Raw genomic sequence first — 25,912 nt, 5'->3', positions numbered from 1 at the left:
GGCTCAGTGCATATGAAGTTCATTTGCAGTGACCAGAGGCCCTGCTGTGTGCCCATTTTCTCTCTCTCTAATAAATAAATGAAATAAAATATTAAAAGAAAAAGAGGAAGATTCTGGGAAGAGGGGCCATGTCCCTGGGTCACATATTACTTTGACAAATGAGTGACTGATGGATTGCTTCTTTTTTTTGACACTGGTTTTTCCTTGTATTTTTTTTTCTTTTCACAATTTTTATTAACATTTTCCATGATTATAAAAAGTATCCCATGGTTGGGCTGGAGAGATGGCTTAGCGGTTAAGCGCTTGCCTGTGAAGCCTAAGGACCCCGGTTCGAGGCTCGGTTCCCCAGGTCCCATGTTAGCCAGATGCACAAGGGGGCGCACGCGTCTGGAGTTCGTTTGCAGAGGCTGGAAGCCCTGGCGCACCCATTCTCTCTCTCTCCCTCTATCTGTCTTTCTCTCTGTCTGTTACTCTCAAATAAATAAATAAAAATTGAACAAAAATATTAAAAAAATTTATAAAAAAAACTATCCCATGGTAATACCCTCCCCCCCCACTTTCCCCTTTGAAATTCCATTCTCCATCATATTACCTCCCCATCTCAATCATTGTACTTACATTTATACAATACCAACCTATTAAGTACTCCTCCCTTCCTTTCTCTTCCCTTTATATCTCCTTTTTAACTTACTGGCCTCTGCTACTAAGTATTTTCCTTCTCACGCTGAAGCCCAATCTGGACTGCCTCTTTGTTTCCATAAGGCATGACAGCACATGCCTGCAATCCCATGGTTCAAGAGGCAGAGGCAGAAGGATTGCCTCAAGTTCAGTGCCAGCCAGGTCTAAATATCAATTTATGGGCCATCATAGGACTACTTACCCTGTCTTAAAACACCCCAAACAAACAAACAAAAACAAAGAGACAAGGAGTTTTGTTTTTGTTTTTTAATCTTAACCAGATGGTTTGTCTCTTTAACAGGTAGCTGTTAACTAGATGGGTGTAGTAGGAGGATGCAGAGCAGTTCACACAGAGAGAACTTTAGGAAGCTCGCTTTTTGAGGGGCTAGTTTTGTTCAGAAGGGATCCTGATGGCCCTCAAAGGAGGTCAGAATGTGTAACAAGAGACAGTAGAACTATGGAGAGGTTGTGCCAGGGAGGAAATCTTGAAAACAGCCATTGTAGGTGATGATTTTAATTCAAGGCACTGACCGTGAGTAACAATCAGAGAGTACTACAAATCAGTCTTCAAAAGACGACTAGGGACACGTGAAAGCAGAGTTCAGAGGATGGTCAGCATGAAGTGATGGTATGAGTTATGGTGCAGTACATCCCTGGTGTCCATATTCTTTGCACTTTATTGAGCTAATCATAGACCAAATTCTTGCCTCTCATCTTAAAATACAGCTTATTTTCAGCCAAATGACTTAAGCTATTAAAAAGTGAATATTGATTTAATGAGTTGTTCTTTTTTAAAAACTTCTCTTAAAGTTTATTTATTTGCAAGCAGAGAAACAAAGAGAGAGAGACAGAGAGAATTGGCATGCCAGGGTTTCCAACCACCACAAATGAACTCCAGATGCATGTGCCACTTTGCACATCTGGCTTTACGTGGGTGCTAAGGAATAGAACTGGGGTCATTAGGCTTTGCAGACAGATACCTTAACAACTAAGCCATCTCTCCAGCCCATGAGCTCTTCTTTAATAACTGTAGTTGGAAATTGCAAAAGACCAACTATCAAACTATCTAAATAAAATGGGGATTTTAAAAAAAATGGGAAATTACTTCATACTCTTGGTTTTGTATCCAGTTGTCCAAATGCTGGATTCAGTCTTTCAAATGCAGAAGTTTTAATTAATAAAATAGAAAGCTTGTGTTAATTTACCAAAGAGTTATGCTTCCTCAGAATTTATTTTTGTGAGCATGCTTGGTGACATAATGAGCATCCTGTTTCCTTAAGCGGTTAAGTGTAGGTTCTGGTGAATTGACAGGAGAGAAGCTCTTAAGAACTGAGTAGGCCGCCAGAGCAGCTGGTGTGACATTCAAGTGTTCATATTGCCTTCTAGCTCCTGAACAGAAGGAAAAAAAACCACTGTTTTAATTTAGAAATCTCTTCCTTGACTATGCGGAAAATTTCAACACCAGTGAGACTAGAAAATGATAGAACATTTGGTTCTCATATTTAACCGGAGATATATAGTATGTTCTTATATTTGGTAAATTGCACAGGATTATATAAAATTAGCTTATTTTATTTTTGAGCTTTTCAAAGCTTTTTTTTTTTTTTTTTTTTTTTTTTTTTTTTTTGAACTAGGAAGCTTACTGTAAAAAAGAGAAAAAAAAGGTTCCTAAGATGCCTAAGTAGAACAATACAATAGGAGAAAACAAAGTGTAGTTTATTTTAGAGGTATGAATAGGAGATGGATATCTAAGTTACAGCTTTCTATTTAAACATTTTTATTTGGATTGATGGAAATTATTTCTCGTTATTTGTTTAATCAAAGTAGTAAAAAAATAATAACCTGAATGCTTGGTATTAAAAACCCAGGGCTGGAGAGATGGCTTAGTGGTTAAGGTCTGCAAAGATGAGGGACCTAGGCTTGATTCCACAGGACCCACGTAAGCCAGATGCACAAGGTAGCACATGTGACTAGAGTTCATTTGCAGTGGTTCGAGGCCCTGATGTGCTCATTCTGTCTGTCTTCTCCCTCCCTCCCTCCCTCCCTCCCTCCCTCTCTCTCTCTCTCTCTCTCTCTCTCTCTCTCTCTCTGCTTCTTTCTCTCAGACTCTAATACATAATTTTTTTAAAAAAAACACAAACAGTTGAAAGTACCAGTACAAGAGTATTTTTAGATTGCCTGCTTTCAGTTATCCATGCAAATTCAGAAAGCACAGTAATAGACCATGAGTAATTTGCCCATATTTTGGGTCAAGATGACAGTTCAGTACTTCTTCACTCATGAGCATTCAGGATGGTGAATAGTAGCTTCCTGGGCCAGTAGTGGCATCAGCATCCCATCACCTGGAAGTTGTTAGGAATGTCAGTTCCCAGGGTGTCAGCTGAAGAAATTTTCGGGTGTGGCCCAGCAGTCTGTGTTTTAAGAGCTCTTTATGTGAATTTTGGGAAGCACTGAACTAAAATATGCAGAATTAATTTTTAAATTTCTCCTGGTTTTGGTAAATTCAGAGTGGGAGTTATGGAATTTAGGCTCTGTGAGTTTAGCCTCCTAAGAGATACAGGTATTATCAATGCTTGGGATAAGATGGTATGAACTGACTTGACCATAAGACAAACATATCTCAGTCAGCTTCAGTATATCATTCACATTAAAATTCCATCCTGTACTCAGCTTAGTCAAGTAACTGACAAATAATCTGTGCTGGAAATAGTTCTCAAAAGCCCCAGAGGGGGTTTGCTGACCAGTTTATAGACTCTGACCTTTTCTTGTGCAGGCATACGCCTTTATGGTCACCGTCTGGGAGTGGGAGCTGTGATGCTGGGGTAAGGAAAGGGAGGGTCTTCCTCCACACTTTCACTGAGCTAGATGGCATAGGTCCATCATTTTAATTGTGAAGTTGTGAGGTATGAGAAAAAACAAACAAAATCATAAATATGCCTTGCCATTGCATTTGCAAATAACTTTTTGTTATTATCTATAAACTGATCTCATTTTCTCTGAGGAAAACCAGATGAAAACAGCAGTGATAAAGATGAGTGCACCACCCAGTTCTGCCCCAGTGATCCTCGTGACAGTTGCTCAGAGCAGTGGAGCAGACTGTGGAAAGTGAGAACTCACAGCAGGAGACAGTGGTGGGAACAAGAGTCTGGCCTCACCTCTGTGGAATAAAAGCAGCAGAAGTTTCCAGAATGAGGGAGTGGCTCGAGGAGCAAAGGCTGCTAGTCAGTCAGATAAGGGCTCCAGAGCAGCAGGGCCAGGGGTCACAGAAGAGTGGTTTCCCTGCAGCTGGGGAAGAGGAGGTAGAGGTCTGGGCAGATCTGGGAGCCAGGATACAGTAGAAGCAGCAGTTTCAGAGGTTGACAGCTAGATGTGGGCCTAAGGCTTGACTGACATGGCCTGTACTGATAATGGTTTCTGTTTCTTTTTTATTTAGTTTGTTTCTGTTATGGTGTGATGTATTTTTATCTACCATGAATGGCCTTAAAGTATTCTTCAAATAAACATGTCGTTTCTTCTGTACATTCTGAAATACCAGTATTGTTACTTCGCATACACTCAGAGATCTAGGACCCTGACTCAAAACCATTGGCATGTGAATCCTTCATTTGAAAATCTGAACCACTTTTTAAGTTCTTTTGTTTAAAAGGATTCACAGGGAAGTTAATTTGATTTATCATTCATACCTAGGTGGTTTAATAATGAAATCCTGATGGTCTCTGAACTCATCTAATACACTTAGAATATTTTTAAACATGTAAGGTTTTGTTTTGCTGTATTCAAATCATCATTTCATCTATTGCAAAACTTCTTTCAAATTGATTTTAGCCTAAGGTTCAAACAAAAGCATTTTCTATTCAATAAAATTGAGTCTCTACCATGTCCTAGAAAGTGCTGAGGGTTAAGAATGAATAGGTCAAATCCTAACCTGAATTCAAAATTCAGTTTACCAGAGAAGACAGAGGTAAACCAAATCTTTATAACTGTGTATAAATGCTGTACTAGGAGAACAAAGTGGTGTCTACTCTGTTTTAATCTGTTTCCCACCATAAGAGATTTGCTGGGGTGGTCATGCTGGACTTACAACTTGACACAATTATAATGTGCCCTTTAAAGTACTGTACTTAATCGCTGCCTAGAATAGCTTACTAGATGATAAGTAAATTACTGAGGGACAGGGACTAATTTTAGTCAACACAGACAAAGGGATGATATTTATGAGTCCTTTGAGTGATAAATCAGGCATTGTAAACAATCCCTATTTTCTGCTATAACTGCCTGTGCAACTGAGATCCTATTTGGTCAATTTTGTCTTGTTTATAGCTATACATATTTGTATACATATCATTTATATTCATCTGATAGGAGTTAGTTATACACACACACACACACACACACATACATAGGATCAGGCTATCTACTCTTACTAAAAGTACTTTAATTATTGAAAGGTTTTAAGTTGTTATGGATGTGAATCAAATAAAAATCCTCCCACCCATTCCTGTAGAAAGTGACTCTATGGAGGAAGGTTAAAAGATCATCGTAGTTCCTCCTGGTGAGATGTGAGATACATGAGGCATGTTTTTACACTTAAGTAATTTTTTAGCATTATACTTAGGCTCATATGTGTAGTAATTATACTGTACAGTCCCTCCAGGGAACATTTAAGGGAATAAGTTTCAGTCTACACTAACTTGAGGGGACTTGAAGCAGGTTGGATAGAGCAGGGTGATCTCTAATTTATGAAGTAGCTCTCAATGGAATGCCAATAGCAACACTGTGAGAAACGGCTAAGTGCAGAGGAAATGGATGTGATTTTATGGTAAAGGGAACACCCCCCACACACATAGAATGAGAATGAATAAAGATATCTTGACTGAATTTTTTATGAGAAGCTGTAATACTTAAGTATGCTTCTGCTTGTTTCCATTGCAGTGCTATATCTAATGGCTCGTGAAGTACAGTACCACTCATTTCCATGCATAGTGGAAAGCTTCATTAAGACTTGCACAGTACGAATCATACCATGATTTTGATATGGTAATTTACTGTCATTTTGTTTGTGATGACTGTTTAATACTTGCTTCTTTATGATAGAAGGTTATGTATGCTTGCCTTCAATACTGTAAAATGGGAAATTGAATTTTACCTCATGTCCATTATATTCTAGGATTCTTTCTTTATAGTTGTTACTTAGCAGAGTGAAGGCTTTTTGAGGCTTAACTTATTTTTAATATTGTATTTTGAGACTTAGTAACTTTAATAAAATTTAATATTTGGTTAATCACTCCAGAAAATTAGTGATTACACTGATTAAGGTGGACACTGTGCCATTAACATAATAATGCTTATTAATATCAAGTTTACATATTTGTCTAAGTAAATTGGACTTTTATCTTTGCATCTATGCTGTTGCATTCCTTTTATGTATTTGTGCAGTTGTTTTTGGAATTAAATGTACGGACACCATTCTTACATACCAATTAAACATAGGCTTGTTCCCATCTGTCTCTTTGGATCTTGAACCTGTTAGCTAACACATTTGCTGGTTACCCAGCTTCATTTATAGATTAAATAACATTTCTACACATTCATATCATTCAGATATTGGGAACCTAATAATTCATTTAAAAGCACCTCTTTTTAGGTTGGTCCTCTTTATTCCTGATATTCTTATATCTAGCATATGTTTTCTATCTGGTCTGTAAAATTCTCATGTTATATATATATTAACTCATCATGGAGCATATTTTATTCAGCTTCATATTTTGTTGCACAATTTAATTTGTCTGTTTCATGTTTTCTTAGTTTTTCTGAAATTTTTAAAAATTGGTTATCACTGTTGATTGTAAATAGTTTTCAAGTAACTTCTGTGATCTGCAAATCAAATGACCTTGTAAAAGAAGGAATTGAGATTGTATTATTAACAAAGCTGTCTCTATGAGCTCTACTCATGACTTGAACCTCACAGACATCCTTTTGTGTTCTTTTGGGTCCCTGCCCATTCATAGGAAAGCTTATGTGGCAGTAGGAATCCATGTTGTTCCCCTTCTTAAGATTAGAGCCATTTTTTGCTCAAGTGCAGTCCCCAGCTACCTTTGCCTTTTTTCATAAAATATCTCAAAGACCACCAGCAGTGGTTTGATCAGAGATATCATTTATTCAAGTATAAATTTGGGGACTTAGTTCCTGCGTAGCTGTGTGTTTCCTTCAAAACACCCCTTTTTGGAGGTCTGTGCTTCCACTTAATATATTTTTTTTTCCCCATAAGCTTTCCAAATGGGAGATTTCTTTGAACAAAGAGAATCAAAATAGATTTTCTGGTTTGTGTTGTATGTGAATTCAAAATAATATGTCTCTTACATGATTGTCATGTTGAAGCTAGAAAGTAAAAAGCAAAAGGGTTTGAAGCTCATGGCATTTATCTCCATCACCCAGTTAGGTGAGTGAAAGAAAAGGTAAGGAAGAAAATAGCAAGAGAGGAAAATAAAGATAGTCTGGAAAAAGAAAACAGCCTGATACAAAATTTGTAGGTCATGAGTAACTCAAATGTACGGATCACTTTGGAAAGGGGTTCATTTGCAGTTAGTGCTTTCCTGTCTGCCTCCTTTTCCTAAATGGTGTGGTATAGTAGAATTGAACTTGACTGGCAATCTTTTTTTTTAAAGAAAATTATTTTTATTTATTCATTTATGACTGGCAATCTTGTACTTATCAAAATTCTGTTGATTGCAAAGTAATAGAAAACTCAACCTCTGGGCTGAAGAGATGACTTAAAAGTTAAGGCACTTGCCTGCAAAGCCAAAGGACCCAGGTTCAATTCCCCAATACCTTTGGTGGAGTTCGTTGCAGTGGCTGGAGGCCCTGGTTCATCCATTCTTTATCTGCCCTCCCCCAATAAATTTTAAAAAAAAATTTTAACTTAAAAAGAAAAAAACCTCTATGAGGAATGATAAGCTAAGTCATTGGTGTAACTTCAATAATGCCCCAAGACTAAGAAACATAATCTCTATTGTGTCCTGTCTATTGGATTTTATGGTACTAGTTGGTCACAGGGCTTCTTTGTGTCTCTCTAGGATGCAACTTCAATAAGAAGAAACAAATCTGGGCCATAGAGTCAGTCACAGCAGGAATCTTACTATATCTTATTAAAAATCCAGTAGCCTCTTTCAGGTCACATTCACATTCTGAAACAAGCTGGGGGGGGGGTGTCTAGGATGGAACCCAGATCAAATTTCTTAAGTGAGAAATTTCTTAAATTTCTTAATTGGAAAGCACAGGTTCCCTAAATGAAGCTATTGCTGAAAGATGAGGAACGGGCTGGTGAGGTGGCAAACAGATAACCACAAGCATCCATTCCCTTGGCATATTTGGTGTTTGACAACTTTTATTTTACCTGTAGACATTTCTATTATGACCTAATAAATGTGAAAGCTTACGTGGAAGCAGTATAGTGGAAGTAGCATGACTTGAATCACAAGTATAGTTCCTGTTCATGGCTTAATTATCTTGTTGAGGGATTTAAGGACATCTCATAAGTAACACTTTTCTCATTTAAATTCTGTCAAGAGAAAGATTGGCACATAGAAATGAAAAAATAGTTTGATTATTGATGCAAGCTGAAATGTAAGATGTGGTTATATGTGATAACAATGAAATCTTAATATTGAACCCAGAGCCAACAGTTACTTTCCTCTATTCCAGGCATTTTGAACATTAGGCTTTTTAACCTGGGCTCTGTGACTGCTTCTTAAAACTCTGGCCAGAATGAATGAGTCGTACAGCTAATATTACTCCTACAAAAAGCAGAGAGGGCAAGACACTTCGTGGAAACCAGAGAACAAAGAACACACATATGCCCTCATCATAGACTTACGAATATTAATTATATTATCTCTTTAACAAGTAGTTGATTAGAGTTGGTGTAGTGTTCAACCTAATAAATTTTGGGTATGGAAACTAGGAAATTTTCAAGCAGCTATGTTCTCCACTTTTTATTTTTTTATTTTTTAGATTTTTTTAGGCTTTATTCATAAAATGTTACTGGGGCTGGTATGTAGCTCAGTTGATAGAGTGCTTGCCTACCATGCATGAAGCTCGGAGTTTGATTCCAGCATTGCATAGAGGTGTGGTGGCACACACCTGTGATCCCAGCGCTGGTCACGTCGAGCAAGGATTAAGAAGTTCAAGGTCATTTCAGCTACAGTGAGGCCAACCTGGGCTATATTAGATAGTCTCAAGAAATGTTACTAAAAATTATATTTGTAAGTGGCTTGTATCAATCCCAGAGGGATGATTTTTACTTCAACTGGATTTCTTGGTGTGGTGGTTATCAGCTTATGGGGACCAGGTGGTGGTTTGAATTTAGTGTCCCTCATAAACGTGTGTGTTTTGAATGTTTGGTTCCCAGCTGCTAGCAATTTGGGAATTGGAGTCCAACACAAGGCCTGGTGGCCCAAACCTGTAATTTCTGTACGCCATAGGCTGAGACAAAGGGATTGCCAGTCCAAGGCTTGCCTAGTCTACAGGGGAGTTCAGGGCCAGTCTATGGAACTTAATGAGACTGTGTATCAAGGTAAAAGCCACTTTTTATTTTTTTTAATGTAGTTTTTCGATGTAGGGCCTCACTGTAGCCCAGGCTAACCTGGAATTCACTATGTACTCTCAGGGTAGCCTTGAAATCACAGCCACCCTCGTACCTCTGCCTCCCAAGTGCTGGGGTTAAAGGCGTGCGCCACCACATCCCCACGCCCGGCTGTTTTCCACTTTTTGAAGTTCGTTTACCGCAGTAATTGATGTATGAGTAGGAGGGAACCCACTTTCCCTGGAAGACGAGTAAAATTAGTAATAATTGGGTAACCATGTAAGGGTTTATAAAGTGGGAGGGATGCAGGCAATGGAAGAAAATGTCTTACAGAATCCATTGCTATTACAGCCTTGCAAATTTAAATCATGGTAGGCTAATTTTCCTCAGCTCAGTTGGTATAAGTTCCAAGTGTTTTCTTTTTGGTGTTTTGTTTTGTTTTGTTTTGTTTTGTTTTGTTTTGTTTTGTTTTGTTTTGTTTTGTTTTGTTTTGTTTTGTTTTGTGGTAGGGTCTCACTCTGGTCCAGGCTGACCTGGAATTCACTATGGAGTCTCAGGGTGGCCTTGAACTCTGGTGATCCTCCTACCTCTGCCTCCTGAGTGCTGGGATTAAAGGCATGCACCACCATGCCTGGCAAGTTCCAAGTTTTTCATCAGCTGTCCATTCCAGTGATTGTCAGAACTTGCTCCCTAAACCTGTGACATGTGCTGGAGAGATGGCTTAGCAGTTAAGGCACTTGCCTGCAAAGCCTAAAGACCTAGGTTCAACTCCCTAGAACCCACGTAAACCAGATACACGTGGTAGTACATGTATCTGTAGTTCATTTTCAGTGGCTAGAGGCCCATTCTTCCCCCCCCCCCATTTCTCTGTCCTTCCTTTTTCTCTATAGTAAGTAAATAAATAAAATACTTGTGCTGGGCGTGGTGGCGCATGCCTTTAATCCCAGCACTCGGGTGGCAGAGGTAGGAGGATTGCCAAGAGTTCGAGGCCACCCTGAGACTACAGAGTGAATTTCAGGTCAGCCTGAGCCAGAGTGACACCCTACCTTGAACCCCCCCAATAAAATAAAATAAAATAAAATACTTAGAAATGCGGTTTCCTCCTGGCTTCATTCTACCCTGGTGGTAGGGACCAGCAGTTCATGTTTTAACCACCTTTCAGTTGACTTTGGTGCCTAACTGAAGTGTTTGAACCACATACCATGATTTATAAACATGTTTATAATAGTTTAATAGTTTTATAGGTAAAAATGAACTATACCTGGGCTTGAGAGATGGCTTAGCAGTTAAGCGCTTGCCTGGGAAGCCTAAGGACCCCGGTTCAAGGCTTGATTCCCCAGAATCCACGTTAGCCAGATGCATAAGGGGGCGCACGCGTCTGAGTTTGTTTGCAGTGGCTGGAGGCCCTGGTGTGCCCATTCTCCCTCTCTTTTTCTCTCTGTCTGCCTCTTTCTCTCTGCGTCTGTTGCTCTCAAATAAAAAATAAAAAAAAATAATTATACTTGCCAGTGTCTTTTCCAGTTATGAAACACTTTATTGAATATTTGAAAGTTGGGTTGCTTGGGTGGAGAGAAATTGAATCCATTAACTGAAGCTTGACCTTGAATGCCAAAGAGGCATGTGTAGTTGGACCATATTTTCCTCCTGTAGATTGAGATATAGTATCACAATGCATATTTTTAAAACTAAATGGAGAGGCAGAATGCACACGGAGATTGGATGCAGAAGGTATTAGCAATGGATGAACCAAATTTAGCAGCCATCTGAAGCAGGAAAAGATGAAATCAAATATGTAAAAGTTAAGGCGCAGGAAGTTAGGATGATGGTGATTGTAGAAGGGAGCAGTTATTAGGAAATATGGACATAGATGAGTCCAGTTTTTAGCATGTTAGAGGAAAAAGAATTAAGAGGGTTTTGGGTTGTTTGGGTGTTTTGGGTTTTTTTTATTTGTTTTGGTTTTTGGTTTTTTGAGGCCCAAGCTGACCTGGAATTCACTGTGTAGTCTCAGAGTGGCCTCAGACTCTCATACTTGTACCTCTACCTCCTGAATGCTAGGATTAAAGGCATGTACTACCATTCCATACCAACAAAGAGCCTGGGCATACCAGGGCCTCTTGCTGCCATATGCATGCGCCACTTTGTGCTTTGGGCTTTATGTGGGTACTGGAGAATCAAACTTGGGTGGTTGGGCCTTTGAAGGTAAGCACCTTAACTACTGAGCTATATCAGCCCATGAGGTCATTTTTAAGTTAGGTTAATAATTAAAAATATAGTAAAAAAAATTTGAAACCATGTATTCATTCTTTCCTCATACATTTTGTAATTTTATTTTACATGTGTGTATACACACACATACACAAAAGGCCTCGTACCACTGCAAACAAACACCAGATACTTGTGCCACTTTTTGCACATGCTTACATGTGCAATGCAGATGTGGGTGGCTTTGGAATTAAACCCAGGTCAGCAGGCTTTGCAAGTAATCTGCATTAATTGCTGAGCCATCTTCCTAGCCCCTTCTCAAACTTATATTTTCTATCATGGTCTTACACAGTTCTATATTCTTACAGTACAGCAGTGGACAAAACCCTACCTTCAGAACTATCATTTGTAGATAGGAGGTAAAATAACAGGTAGACAAATGAACAAAGGTAATTTCAGATAGCAATAAGATCAGAAAAGAGAGGTTGGGAAGATAGATCATTTGGTTAAGTGTTTGCCATACAAGCATGAGGACCTGTGTTTGTATCCCTAGCACTATGTAAAATGTGAGCACAGGGCTGGAGAGATGACTTAGCGGTTAGGCGCTTGCCTGTGAAGCCTAAGGATCCCGGTTCAAGGCTCGATTTCCCAGGTCCCACATTAACCAGATGCATAAGGGGGTGCACACATCTGGAGTTCGTTTGCAGTGGCTGGAGGCCCTGGCACGCCCATTCTATCTGCCTCTTTCTCTCTCTGTCTCTTGCTCTCAAATAAATAAAAATGAAAAAAAAAATTTAAAATGTGGGCACAGTGATATATGCTTATAATCTAAATAATGGGAATGCAGAGGGAGCAGTATCCCTGGGTCTTGCTGGACAGATGGTTTAGCTGAATCATTGAGCTCTAGGTTCAGTAAAAGATCCTGTCTCGAAAATTAGAGAGTGATTGAAGAAGGACACTTGATATTGACCATGTGGTCTATCTCCACACACAGATATACCATACACACAGTACCCTCTCCCAACACAACAACAGCAAAACAAAAACAAGAATATCTGAGATGATGACTTGATAGAGGTCATAGAAAAGATAACTGTAGAAAGTCACAAAAATGGGTGGAATGACAGAGAGGCCCAGGAAGGCTTAAGGAAACTAGAGTAAAAGGTTAAAAGCCTTTTGTCCTTTCAAAGGACAGGGGAGGCTTCAAGAGCTAGATCCATGTAGGAAAAGGGGCTCCCGTAGTATTTCAGCCATTTGTTAACTGAAAGTTGAATTTCTATGGGCATTTTTTTTTCAGTAGAGTAAGAAATAATACTGAATTTTGATACCTAAATGAGAGGATGAATTCAAAGTACTAACCCAGCTTGGAACTATGAACTTCAGTGATGATTGTTACTAACAATAATACTTAAGCATTAAATCAAGTCATTTGAAATACAATTTCATGTAATAATGAGATCTAATGTTCGTGATACTCATTTTATATTTAGAAGTTTTGTTTGGATCTTTGATCTTGCAAAAATTTGAAAGGCATAGTCACAAGTCACAAAGATTTTTTTTAACTAGTGTACTTTGATTAGTTAACTGATGTCATTTATGATGTGTTTTTATGTGCATAATCCTAAAAATGGACCTATTAACTTTTCAATATCTTCTCCTTACAGATGCATGCATCTCATGATTGATAGGAAGAAACAAGTCATGGGCCAAAGGTCAAGATACTTCTCTGGGAATTGCTGCTGCTGCTAACTGCTGTACAGAATCATACAATGAATGTTTGGTTCAAGAAAACTTTTCATAGTTAAAATTTTTCATCTTGGAAATTTATCAAGTGAAAATTTGATTCTTTTTGGGAAACATTTTCCTCCTAATAAATTATACTTGTAATGGGCGACATGGCAAACAACTCAGTTGCATATAGTGGTGTGAAAAACTCTTTGAAGGAAGCTAATCATGATGGAGACTTTGGAATTACTCTCGCAGAGCTACGGGCTCTCATGGAGCTCAGATCCACAGATGCATTACGAAAAATACAGGAAAGCTATGGAGATGTCTACGGAATTTGCACCAAGTTGAAAACATCTCCTAATGAAGGTATATTTTTTGTGTTCATTTTTAGTCATTGTGCAGTGTCCTGTTTATTCAGCTCAAAAATAAACATGTTCAGGCTGTCTTGACTATTGTGTGATTACATCATAATTTTAATGATAATAAAGATGTTACCTAATTGGCACAGTTAAAGTTTGCTTAAATCAGAAATAATGTTGCAAAATAACTTATATATTTTAAAATAAGTATGTCATGAAATAAAAGTAAGCAATATTTTTTCCTCTTCTATTTTTAGGAAGTTCATGCTCATCTTCCTAGTACTGTGAATTTAGAACTGTGGGCTAAGATAGTTAATCCTTTTGTATATATTAGATCTGCCTGTTTACAATAACAAGATTGTCTTTCCACTAGAGCTGTAGAGAGTGGAAGCAGCTTGGTAGCCCCCAGGGGATTCAATGGAAATAAACCCTGTTCGCTATCCTTTATTTTGCCTGCTGGCTTAAAATAGTTGTCACTGCCAGTAGCTGCCCAAGTTGTTTTTAACTCATGGGACATAGTCTAAACTTTAATAACCAGTTCATGAGTTTTGAATTAAAATTTGTAAACTAAATGACACTTAGTTTTTCATTTAGTGAGCATTTTTCTGTGATTAAAGATAGTTTTTAATCGTTGAATTACATTGAATTTCCCTATTTTCATAAATTATTTTTTGTTGGTTACACTTTATACATGCATACAGCATGTTTTGATCATAGTGGCTTCATAATTCTTGTTTTGCAGTAAGGTTCCTTTTGAGAATATAGAAAAGAAAATTCCTCATAACTTTGTTGCACTCTGATCTTGGAAATGACCTTGGGAAGATGGGTTTATACACACTGATCATATTAGCCATAAAATGGGTAGGAAATTCCAAGAAGACATTTACAAATTGCCCAGGAGAAAGTAGATTAGGAATACTTGAGGATAAATGCTTGGTGATTTTATAATTAATTTTAGTAAGGTTGGGGAGTTATTAAATATCAAATTACAACAGTATTTCAGAACTAATTATAGAGAAATTATGAAGAAGTATTTTTCTTAACATTTTCTAAAACATGAAATACTAGTATTTATAATATTAAATGTAGTAGCAAAAGGAATTCCCAAAATTATTGGAGAAGTTTATTATGTTGATCCATGTGAATTGCTAATTGCAATAAGGATAGATAGATGATTTGATTTTTCTGTGATAACATAATGTTAAGGAACTTGGCATTGACACAGGCCCTAGAAGGACCTCTTCATACTTCTTGGGGTATGTTCTTTTCCTGCAAGGTATTCTTTAAGTCAAATGCTGACAACCCAGACTTTTGCTGTATCTTAATATTTGCTCACTATAAAAACACACTTTGAACTATACTACATAATTTTTGACATTAGATTTGTGGTGTTCTCAGATATGCTGTTTTCAGTTGGTAAGTTTTTTATTCAAAGTAACCATATGTATTTACTACATTTCATCTAAATCCAATTGATGAGTGTTTTATGATCTCCAAACTAAGAAGAGATATTACTTAATCATTCCCAGTGTCACAACACTGCTTATAAAAGCCATATTGAAAGGCTTTATGCCATGAAATAAAAGTATGCATTGTTTTTCTTTACATTTTTACTACTACTGTTAACTTACAATGTTTGATAAATTTTGTACACAATATTGTCTTTACTGTTTACACATAAACAGTTTGTCATTTTGAAATGTTTTTTTAAAAAATGTGAAGCAGGGGCTGGAGAAATGGCTTAGCAGTTAAGCACTTGCCTGTGAAGCCTAAGGACCCCAGTTCAAGGCTCATTCACCAGAACCCATGTTAGCCAGATGCATAAGGGGTGCATGCGTCTGGAGTGAGTTTGCAGTGGCTGGAAGCCCTGGCATGCCTATTCATATTCTCTCTGTCCCTCCCCACCCCCGTCACTCTCAAATAAATAAATAAATAAAAATTTAAAAAAATTAAAGTGAAGCAGCCCCATTGTAAGCATTATATTTGGGGTTTTAGTTGCTGAAAGAATAATCTAAACTGGAGAAAATTTCATAGAAATATTTGCAAGGGACACTTTCTAGTTTTAATGTAGTTTAAATATCCTTATTTATTTATTTATTTATTTATTTATTTGCAAGGAAAGAGAAAGAATGCACACACTAGGGCCTCTTGCCACTGCACACAAACTTTAGACACATGTGCCGCTTGTGCATCAGACTGGGGAATTGAACCCAGTCTGGCAGGCATTGCAAACAAGCATCTTTAGCTGCCAAGCAATCTGCCCAGCCCTTAGGTTAGTTGAAATGTTTCACTTATAGTGCTATTCAACATTTTTGTCACTAATCAACTCCTCAAATAACAAGTGAGCTAGGAGTTTGTTTGCTCAAGGAACTGATCTAGACAGCAGTATTCTTTTGTTAGAGTGCTGTGCTTATAGTCACGGAGAATGAGAATTAAAATGGCTATTTCTAAGTAAGTACAAGTGTTCGGCTGATACAACTAAGGCTTTACCTGCTCATTTAATCCTTTCATTTATTAGTAATTCATTGAAACAATCTTTCATGACTGCTTGTCCTTTTGGTGTTGGAGGTGGTAACCAGGCAGGACATCATAAACAAAAGCTCATGGCACAGGAACTTAATAACCTCATAGTAGCTGGGAAGCCAAGAGAGTAGCAGCCTGGGGCTCACGAACCACCTCCAGGATTCTCACCAATGGCCCAATGACCTTTCATTGTGCCCCATGTCATGAAGGTTCCATTACTTCCCAATAGTGACACAGGCTGGTGGCTAACCCTTTAATAATCAGGCCTTTGACATTCTGTTCGGCAGTCTGGTCTATAAAAGCATTTATATATATATTATATATACCATGCAGCCACTGGTATGTTTTGCTTCTTCACTTGTCTGACACCATCATCTTCCCGCTTGTTCTCCAAAAGAATAGTTCTTGAATTTGTTTTGAGTGAATAATACTGTAAGTAAGTGCACTACTGGTAGGAAGCATTCTGAGTCAGATGTAATCTTTCATGTTGAAAACTTCCTAGTACTTTAGCCATCACTTCTCCTGAAGGAATTAGAACTGAAATTTCAAATCTAGCTAGAATTGAGACTTTCAGAGCAAGCATCTCTCTGAGTTCTCACAGCTCAAGAATGTGTGTATATGTCAATAATTAATCACATCTTATCTACATAAAAGTACTATGAACAATTTTTCTTTTGTATCTTTGCTGTTTTCCTGCATGGACTTTGTTGTTCATTTTTTATGTCACATGTTTTGGTCTTTTGAACTTTGCAGTAGTTTTCAGTATCTTTTCCATTTTAACATATTCTCATGTCATCTACATTGTTTTATATTGCATAGTAGACTAACAGGATTTCTGAATGGAGCCTCTAGGTCTAGAGTCGTATTTGTTAAACAGCAGTAATACTATGCTAAAGAAAGTGTGAAATAAATTTATGAAACTAAAGGCAGCTGCCAAATGACGATACTAGAAGTGGCATGGCTTTGTGGACTTTAAAGGGGGGAAAAAACTAGACGAGACACAAAGCTGTTTTAAGTGGTGATTGTCAAAATTAGGTTGAGAGTTTGGGGGGGAATAAGAAATGAGGGCAGTAGAGAGAACCAAAATGGTTATGTGATAGGAAACAGAATAGAATCAATAGCTGTTAACATTGGTTGCCAAGTTTTCATAGTATTTCAAATGACGGGTTCTGTTTGCACACAGTGGAAGTCTCTTGCTATGATGTACTTTGACTATGAAGCCAGCCTCTCCCCACGCAAGAATACAGGCTACTGCAAAGTACGTGCTTGGTTGTGCAAGTGTTTGCGTCCCATGGTGTGCCAGCCAGGTCTGTTTTTATGCTTGTACAGAGTTAGCATTGAGAGGTTTGTGTTGGTGATCCTATACACTTCTTTTTTTTTTTGAGGCAGGGTCTTGCTCTGGTCAAAGCTGACCTGGAATTCACTATGTGGTCTCAGGGTGGCCTTGAACTCATGGCGATCCACCTACCTCTGCCTCCCGAGTGCTAGGATTAAAGGCGTGCACCACCACGCCCGGCCACTTCTTTTTTTTTTAAAAAAAGGAACGCTTCACGACTTTGTGTGCCGTTCTTGCACAGAGGCCATGCTAATCTTTTCTGTATCATTCCAATTTTAGTGTATGTGCTGCCGAAGCGAGCACAATCCCATACACTTTTAAGTCATATTTGAAAGAATCAGAGGAGCATGACCTTGGTTTTGTTTGTGTTTTTAATTTTTAGGTTATAGTCCCTCCTAATGTGTAGTCTAAGTGTCCTTTCTTCATAGTAGGCCACTCTCATCAGCCTGTGGAACGTTTCTCCTCCTGTGGCTTGTGTTCAGGTTTCTGCTCAGTGGTACGTTGACTTCACTAGCTACCCAGGTGCTGGCGATTCCCACCTCTGGTCACAAACCAGGATTTCCCCAGCTTTGGGCCTGAAGGCCTGGTTTCTCATTCCTTTGAGACATATCCATTTTTTGAACCTGTCCACACTTTTGCTTCTAAAAGCATATAGAATTCTCTTTCTTTCTTCTCTGTCAAAGAAACTGTTGTTCATCAAGTAAAGGACATGAGTGGTCTTGACTTTCACACGAATCTTACCCATTCTCACTCATCTGGTCAACAGGTCTTAGAAGTTCTCCTAGCTTTCTCTTAACCAAGCGTCTACTTCCCTGCATCCTCACGACCCTGTGGGAGTTCACTGTCTTGTTTTGCAATAATTCAGGCCAGGTAATCAGTTGGCCTGAATAAAGCTAGCAGTGGTTTTGCATTGCCTTTGGAACAAAGCTGAGACTTCCAATTAAGGCCTACAGTTCTTTGTGGACTCTGCCCCTTGATTACCTTTTTAGTTTTATCTTTGCTCTGATCTTCAGTGTTTGAAGCCACAAAATTTTCAGTTTGCCCAAAACCTATTAAGCCATGTTAGCTTGTTTCTTGCTTTTTACTACTGACCTATCAAAAACACTTGCCCTCTATTTAAAGCACCATTCCCTATAAAAGATAGAAGAATATCATTATTATGACTGTTTATCTCTTGCAGCATCTTAGACTTCCCTTATATACCCTCCCCAGAGCATCCTCACCACTGCTATTACAATACTTAATATGAGTGGTTACTTACCCTATCAAACTATGGAGGGCAGGTGCCAGGGAAAGGCTTCCTGCCTGACTCGTCTCCTTTATGTCCAGCGTCTTTTCTCAATGCCTGGTACATGGTGGTTGTTTGAGAATGAAGTTTAGGTTTGACTTCAGCCCACTGGTTCTAAAGCTTGGGGTATGGGAGGAAATCACCTGGTCTACTTTTGATGCTGAGATGATGGTGAAAGTATTAAACTGTTTCGCAAGGAGGAAGCACATAGACAGGCTTCCCCACATACTTTCTTAGCCTGCTTCTTTCCAGCTGTTTCAGGAAGGTCACCTTGGCTGCTGCAGCCAGCTTCAGCATCACCTACATATGCACACATGCGCAGGCACCCACAGTTTCATGTGCAGACTGTGATAAGCCTGGTAGTATGTGTCAGCCCGTTTGCTTTAAGCATTTTAGTAAGTCTCCCTTGCTTTGCTAATTAAGACCCAGAATTGAGATGCCAAATTTTCTTATAAGACTTCACAAAGTCTTGATATAATTGACACTTTATTCTGATGTATATGTTATTTTGTGTTCAAATATAAACATCTTTCATAGAATGAATATAGGCTATTTTCCTTCCTAGTGATGGCTTCTGACCTGAAAAGCAGATAAATGTGAAACTGCCTCTTTGTGAAGATAACTGGGTCATTAGATCAATCCTGTGCATGACCTTGCCCTTACTGCCACCGTACTGTATCAACCCAGCTTACAGAACTAGACAAGTTTTTCATTGTACTTATTCATAGTTTGTTCCTAATAATTTGTTATTCAGTTTTGTCTTACCTCCTCTCAGGCTTGCTCTAATACTGTTCATTATCTCGTACATCATTGCTGTCGTCTTCTCTACTTTCCTCATTTCCTTTGGTAAATAACTTGCTTTAATATCTGCCATCCATCTTTGAAAACCAAAATGAAAATCAAACCCACTTTGACTCAGTTTTACTGCTTTATTTCTTCCCTTGCATCACATTCCTGGAAAAAGCCATCAATATGACTTTTTCCATTTGCTCATTCCCCTTCTCCACTCAGTTAGTCCTCCTCAGACTCTTCCATGCCCTACCCCTGGAAGGTTGGCCTTTTCCCCACTTGCCAGAGTCAGTAATGCCTGTCAGATGCTTTCTTCTCTGGCTTTGTCGGCTGCGTGAACATGTTTCATTCATTCAGTGCAGTGTTTGTATGTCCCTCCTACCCCTGCTGCAAGTCTACCCTGACCTCTCTTACTGAGCCTTTGAAAAGCTCTCTGCTGGCCCCAGCCTCTAGAATCCTTGCATGTTGATAACTCCTTGATGTTGTTTGCCAGGTTTTGAATATGACCAGTCATATGCAGCACTCAGACATCCCACTTGTGCACTTAAATCTGTGAAACAGAATCAGTAATTTTTCCCTCCACTTCGCACCAACTCTGCTGTTCCCCAACTCAGCTGGTCCTCTCCCTGTGAATAGCCACCATCCACCTAACTCAAGTACACCTTAGCTCCGATTTTCAATAAAACCCACCTGCTTCCAGCATTTCCTTAAGGAGCTCCCACTCAAAGCACTTAGCCCACAAAACTGGAAAAAAAAAAAAATCAAGTCTAGATATCATTCTTTTTTTTTTTTTCTTGTCCCTTTCAGCCCACATTCCATCATTCCTCGCCTTTGTCTGATCTCCTTCCAAGATACCTGGCAGAGCCAGTTACTCCTCTCAGCCTCTACTTCTGAGACCTGGATTCAAGCACCTTCATCTGTACTCAAGCCTCTCCTCTAACACTTCTCATAGCATGTAGATTTCTTATCTAACTATAGCTGGTCATCCCTTCCAGCTTTAGAAAAACCTAGTGGTTTCTGTCACCTAATGTGAACCAGTCCCCCTGTAGATCCACTATGGTCTTCCCTCTGGCTCTTTTTTTTTTTTTTCATTTTGACCCACTACTCTTTCTCTCTGGTCACTGGACTCCAGCCACAATGTTCTTGTTTCTGCCTCTTGATTCTTCTAATTTGTTTTGGTCTCTGGGTCATTTTATTTGCATTTATTTGGAAATACTTTGTTCTAGTCTCCTTATGGTAGACTCCTCATTCCCATGTTAGCTTTCCAAAAAGCCTAATGTTCCCCCAAATAGAATTCTAGTAGCCTTGTAGAATTATCTTCCCTGCATTTTAATTATCTCAATTTTATATCTGTTGTCTCCCTTCACTGTACTACATCCTTGTTGAATGTAGAACTGGTCTTGTTCACACTGGCTCCCCAGCATGTAGAACAGTCTCTGGAAGCAAGTAGATGCGCAGAAAATGCTTGTTGGGGAACAGACTGTAACAAACCTTTTAGCTTTATAACATCTAGATTAGTAAATCTGTTAGAAATTAATTTCCTTCTAATACACACTCACATCAAGAGGCAAAGTGACTTCTGCAAGACTTTGGTAGCTTGATTTTCTAATTCCTGAACCAAACAATGTTTTTAGCATGGTTTTTTAAATGTGTGATGATAGTTTAAAGGAATTATCTTAATCTGTAAATTAGCTGCTTTTTTTTTTCAATTCTGCCTTTTTAAGCTATCTTTTTATTTTTGTGGCTTTTCTCAGCATTAACATGAAATAAACCAATAAAAGTTAATTTGGCCAATTATTTTTGTAGTTACAGTGGTGATATTTAGACTGATAAAGTGTTAACATTATGCCATTAGTAGTGTCTATTCAATACACATTAAACTGATAGAACCAATTTTTCAAGATTTTTTTAGGAAATAATGGAAACCAGCACCAGCACTAGTACCCTTTCTCCCCCTTCCTAGTGAGATTATTAAACGTGATGCTGAACACAGCTACCCATAATTCCCTTTATCTCAAATAGTCTTCACTGCTTTTGTTTCTAGCAACTGTTTTAAACTTCAGAGCTATGGAAGGTTTTGGTTGAAAACTTGTATCAAATAGTTAAATTGCTTGTTGAACTGCCCACTGGGACCATGTTATAGTTGCCAGTGAGAACATTCTCTGGAATCTTTTGGTGAATACAACATAGCCAATAATTACTGTAAATTTCTGTATTGATTTCTGGTTGTTTATCCAACAGTACACCTGATTAACTGTCTCTCTTACTTCCTACCTGTCTTGGCATTCTGATTCATCAGCTGAACCACAGAGGGCCTTCTGGTGATCCGGCCTCTGCCTTCTTTGATGCCTTTCATGGAATGGGCTCCTGCTCCCCACCCCCAAAAAAAAAATCAATTTGAAGTTAGGTCTAGTCTGATGAAAGTGTTTTTGGTTTTGTTTGTTTGAGGTAGGGCCTCACTCTAGCCTAGGTTGAACTGGAATTCACTATGTAGTCACAGGGTGGCCTCGAACTCAGGATGATCCTCCTACCTCTGCCTCCCTAGTGCTAGAATTAAAGGCATGCATCACCATGCCCAGCAAAAGTATTTTTTGACATCTCTGATTCATTGTCCAGTATTCTTAATAATGAAGGATGACCTTTGCCATGTCTGTGTGTTGTGCCTAGACAAGATGTGTGTGTGTGCACTTTTCATGAGCAAATTTGATTTTTCTGGGATTGGTATCAATGTGCTTGAAAAGGAAAAGGCAGGAGGAGGTTTGTCCAACTCTCTTAGCCTCCTTCATATCTTTCGAATTCTACACCCAAAACAGTAACTATTCTGTCCCATGGTAATGCAGTTAATCAGTTGTACTGTTTCTTGAAAGCCCATTCTAATCTTGATCTTTTAACAGTCTGAGTATAATGGACACTGGAGTATAGAAGCCGTTGAAAAACTGTGATAAATTAACTTTTCATTGTTTTTCAGTAAATAAGAAAACTCAAGGCCTTTTCACTGATTAGTTATTCAAGGTTCAACAACTAAGTCAAATCTACTTATGTATCTTTCCAGATAAATGTACCCAGTTTTAGAAGGAAGACATTCCAATGCTCAGGGAAATGGTTAATTCTAAAATGAAAACTATAAAGTGTCATAGTCAGTTCTGGTTTTGTGCCATCTGTAAAGATGGTATGTGAAAGTTTGGTCAAAAATAAGCAGGTATGAAAATTAAAAAAAAAAAAGCCTTTTTCTTTTATCTTTCACTTTTTACTCTTTTTTTACTTTTAATTTTTTGGGGGAGCAGAGGGTTGATGTGGGGGATTCAACCAGCTCCTGGTGCATGCTCTGCATGCAATCTGCCACCAAGTTACAGTCTACCTTTTTGACTCACTTTAAATTATCTACTGAAAATACTTTAAGTGGAGCACTTTACATGTTTTTCAGTGTTTTAAATTCTATACACCTTAGTCTAAAACAGGAAAATAAACATTTTGATTGGGTCTTATGGATTACACTCTTAAAGTATAACAGATTTTTTTGAATAATAGATGTTTTTACTCATAAGAAATAGAGCTTCACTAAAATTTGTTTCTTTTTATTAGGTTTAAGTGGAAACCCAGCAGATTTAGAAAGAAGAGAAGCAGTGTTTGGAAAGAACTTTATACCTCCGAAAAAGCCAAAAACCTTTCTTCAATTAGTGTGGGAAGCATTACAAGATGTCACTTTAATTATATTAGAAATTGCAGCCATAGTATCGTTGGGCCTTTCTTTTTATCAACCTCCAGAAGGAGATAATGCACGTAAGTAAATAGGGGAAAAAAGGTTAGTTATATGTGATACTAATTGAAGTTGTTCATTTGCTTAACATATAGTGGTACTAGCCAGCCAACCTCTATTGACTACTATGTGGTATGCATTGTGTTGAGTGCTATTATTGTATTGTATTATTGAGGCAAGTGTATTGCTTAGATAATTTTTACAGTAACTTGTGAGTTGAGAAAGTGTTACCTACATTGTATAATTAGACTTAGAAGTTAAATTACTTGTCCAGGTGTCAACAGTATTAAAATATTATCATACCATAGTTTTATTATTAGGTTTTTATCACGTGATTGTGAAACATTGGTTTTAAAATTTTGGTTTCTGTTGTAAAATATAATGAAAGCAACATTTATTCTCGTCTCAGATCTTTTATTTACAATTTCTTTAAATATTCTTTTATGTATATTCAGCCAATTTTCTTGGCCCTAGAGAAATATTTGTTCAACAGATTGAGTATTTTTATAATAAATTGTTTGGGACAGAAGTGTTAAATTTTATGTCTCTTTGAATTGTGAATATTTGCAAAATACATACAAAATGAGATATCTTGGGGGCAGAGCCTATCTAAACAAAATCATTTATACTTCATATATGCATATTCTGAAGATAATTTTATGCAGTATTTTAACTGACCCGCAAAGCATATTGTTTCCTAGTGTGGCATTTCTACCTGTGACATTATATCTATGATTAAAAAGTTCTAACTTGAGTATTTGGGGTTTTGAATTGGAGATGTTTAGTCTGTAAAGAGTATCCTGGCCAGTGGAGCAATACATTAGAAAGGATAGATATGTTTTAACTTACAGTATAAATGTTTGCCTTGTTCTCCCTTTGCCTATTTCAATTTATTTTTTAAGTTTTAAATCCTTTAAAGTTCTCGTTTGCCATTTTTTTTAACTTATTTAAAAGGAATATAACATGAGTATATTCTGTAACTTCTAGTTTGGTTGCTATGTTCAAATAGCTATGAGATCATCCTGTTTGTATTTTATATACCCAAAGGCATGATAACCACAATATCTTTCTATCTGTGAAACATTCACTTATGACTCTTACACTCTGAACAGTTGAACAAGCATTTGCTAACTCATAAGAGATGACTAGGTAGCAATGCAAGGTAATTCCTTCACAAGTGTGCCTAGGGCTCATGTGAAAATAATTTTCACATATTTTTTCAAGAAAATTTGTTCCAGAATAGCTTAGCTTATATGAGAATGTGTAGAGTAGGATTTCTCAGCAGCAGCAGCACTGGTGAAATTTTGTTTGTTTATTGTACCATTCCTCCGGTGGAGGCAACCAAAAGTGTCACAATTTTGTAGTGTCTCCTAGAGGATAAAGTTGCCTCTGGATGGAAATCATGGGCATAGATAACAAGGTATTTAGACAATACTTTTGTCAGTATTCAAGCAAATCACTTTTATAACTTGCATTTATTTTTATTAAATAGCATATGTTTTTGTTGTAGAAAAAAATCAGGAAAGATAGGCCAAAGGAAGTAGAATTCACTTTTTAAAAAAATCTAATTTACTAGAGGATTCTGCTGGAAAATACATATTCTTCCAAATTCTACAAGTACCTTGTGTGTTTGTCCACATATATGTGAACATGCATGTGCTTGTTGGAATGCTGTTAATGTACATATTGCTCTGAAAAGTGAAGCCGTTGAAGCCATGATAGGTCTAGCAACATAATGCCTCTCTTTTTTTTTTGGTTTGGTTTTTCAGCATAGGGTTTCACTCTAGCCTAGGCTGACCTGTAATCTGCTATGTAGTCTCAGGGTGGCCTTGAACTCATGGTGATCCTCCTATCTCTGTTTCCAAAATGCTGGGATTAAAGGTATGTGCCACCACACCTGCAGAACCAAAATTCTTAATTTCCCATTTATCCAACCTTCATTGTTAGACTATTGACAGTTATGATGTTAACATAGAGTTGGCAGATTATTAAAAAAATTAACTGCTTTTAGCATTTTCCCCCAAGGCTGTAAGAAAACTATTTTCAGCAATATGGAATTTATTACCACCAAGGTCTCAGGTAAATCTTTTGAATCCAAGCTATTTCATTTATACAATACAGATTCCCCAAAATTTGTTAATGATTCTGGTATTAGAACCCAGCTGAGGTGATAATGTAGGTTGTCATAAAATGTCGTTTTAGAAGCTTCAGAAGGTGTTGATGCATATTTTTCCTCCATGGTAGAACGTTATTGGGTGCTTATCCTCTGTTTTTTAAAGATCTTTGTGTACAATCAATGCATGTTATCTTGTTATATTTTTACAGTAAGTTGTAGTACTTTTATGAAAGTCCATCATAAGTTTACTGTTTACCAAAATGTAAACTTACAAAATTTCTTTTTTTTTAAATTTTTATTATTATTATTATTTATTTATTTATTTGAGAGCGACAGACACAGAGAGAAAGTCAGATAGAGGGAGAGAGAGAGAATGGGCGAGCCAGGGCTTCCAGCCTCTGCAAACGAACTCCAGATGCATGCGCCCCCTTGTGCATCTGGCTAACGTGGGACCTGGGGAACCGAGCCTCGAACCGGGGTCCTTAGGCTTCACAGGCAAGCGCTTAACCGCTAAGCCATCTCTCCAGCCCAACAAAATTTCTTTTAAATATTGTT

General features: G+C 37.9%; 1 protein-coding gene and 1 non-coding gene across 6 annotated transcripts in view; one reads left to right on the top strand and one right to left on the bottom strand.

Moving 5' to 3' along the window:
• Positions 1 to 25,912, top strand: part of Atp2b1 (ATPase plasma membrane Ca2+ transporting 1) — a 125,396-nt gene that overhangs the window by 45,828 nt on the left and 53,656 nt on the right. For all 5 annotated transcript variants that reach the window (XM_045153535.1, XM_045153534.1, XM_045153531.1 and 2 more), the window contains exons 2-3: positions 13,126 to 13,555; positions 23,067 to 23,264. In XM_045153535.1, the coding sequence (XP_045009470.1) occupies positions 13,348 to 13,555; positions 23,067 to 23,264 (406 nt within the window). In that variant the 5' untranslated portion in view covers positions 13,126 to 13,347. The remainder of the gene's footprint in view (positions 1 to 13,125; positions 13,556 to 23,066; positions 23,265 to 25,912) is intronic.
• On the bottom strand, positions 17,604 to 17,710 carry LOC123461835. Its single transcript, XR_006637900.1, has one exon. It is a non-coding gene; the product is annotated as a U6 spliceosomal RNA (small nuclear RNA).

This window comes from Jaculus jaculus, chromosome 6, assembly GCF_020740685.1.
Source record: "Jaculus jaculus isolate mJacJac1 chromosome 6, mJacJac1.mat.Y.cur, whole genome shotgun sequence".
In the NCBI taxonomy this organism is placed as follows: Eukaryota; Metazoa; Chordata; class Mammalia; order Rodentia; family Dipodidae; genus Jaculus; species Jaculus jaculus.
This window is presented reverse-complemented; position numbering and strand designations above follow the sequence as displayed.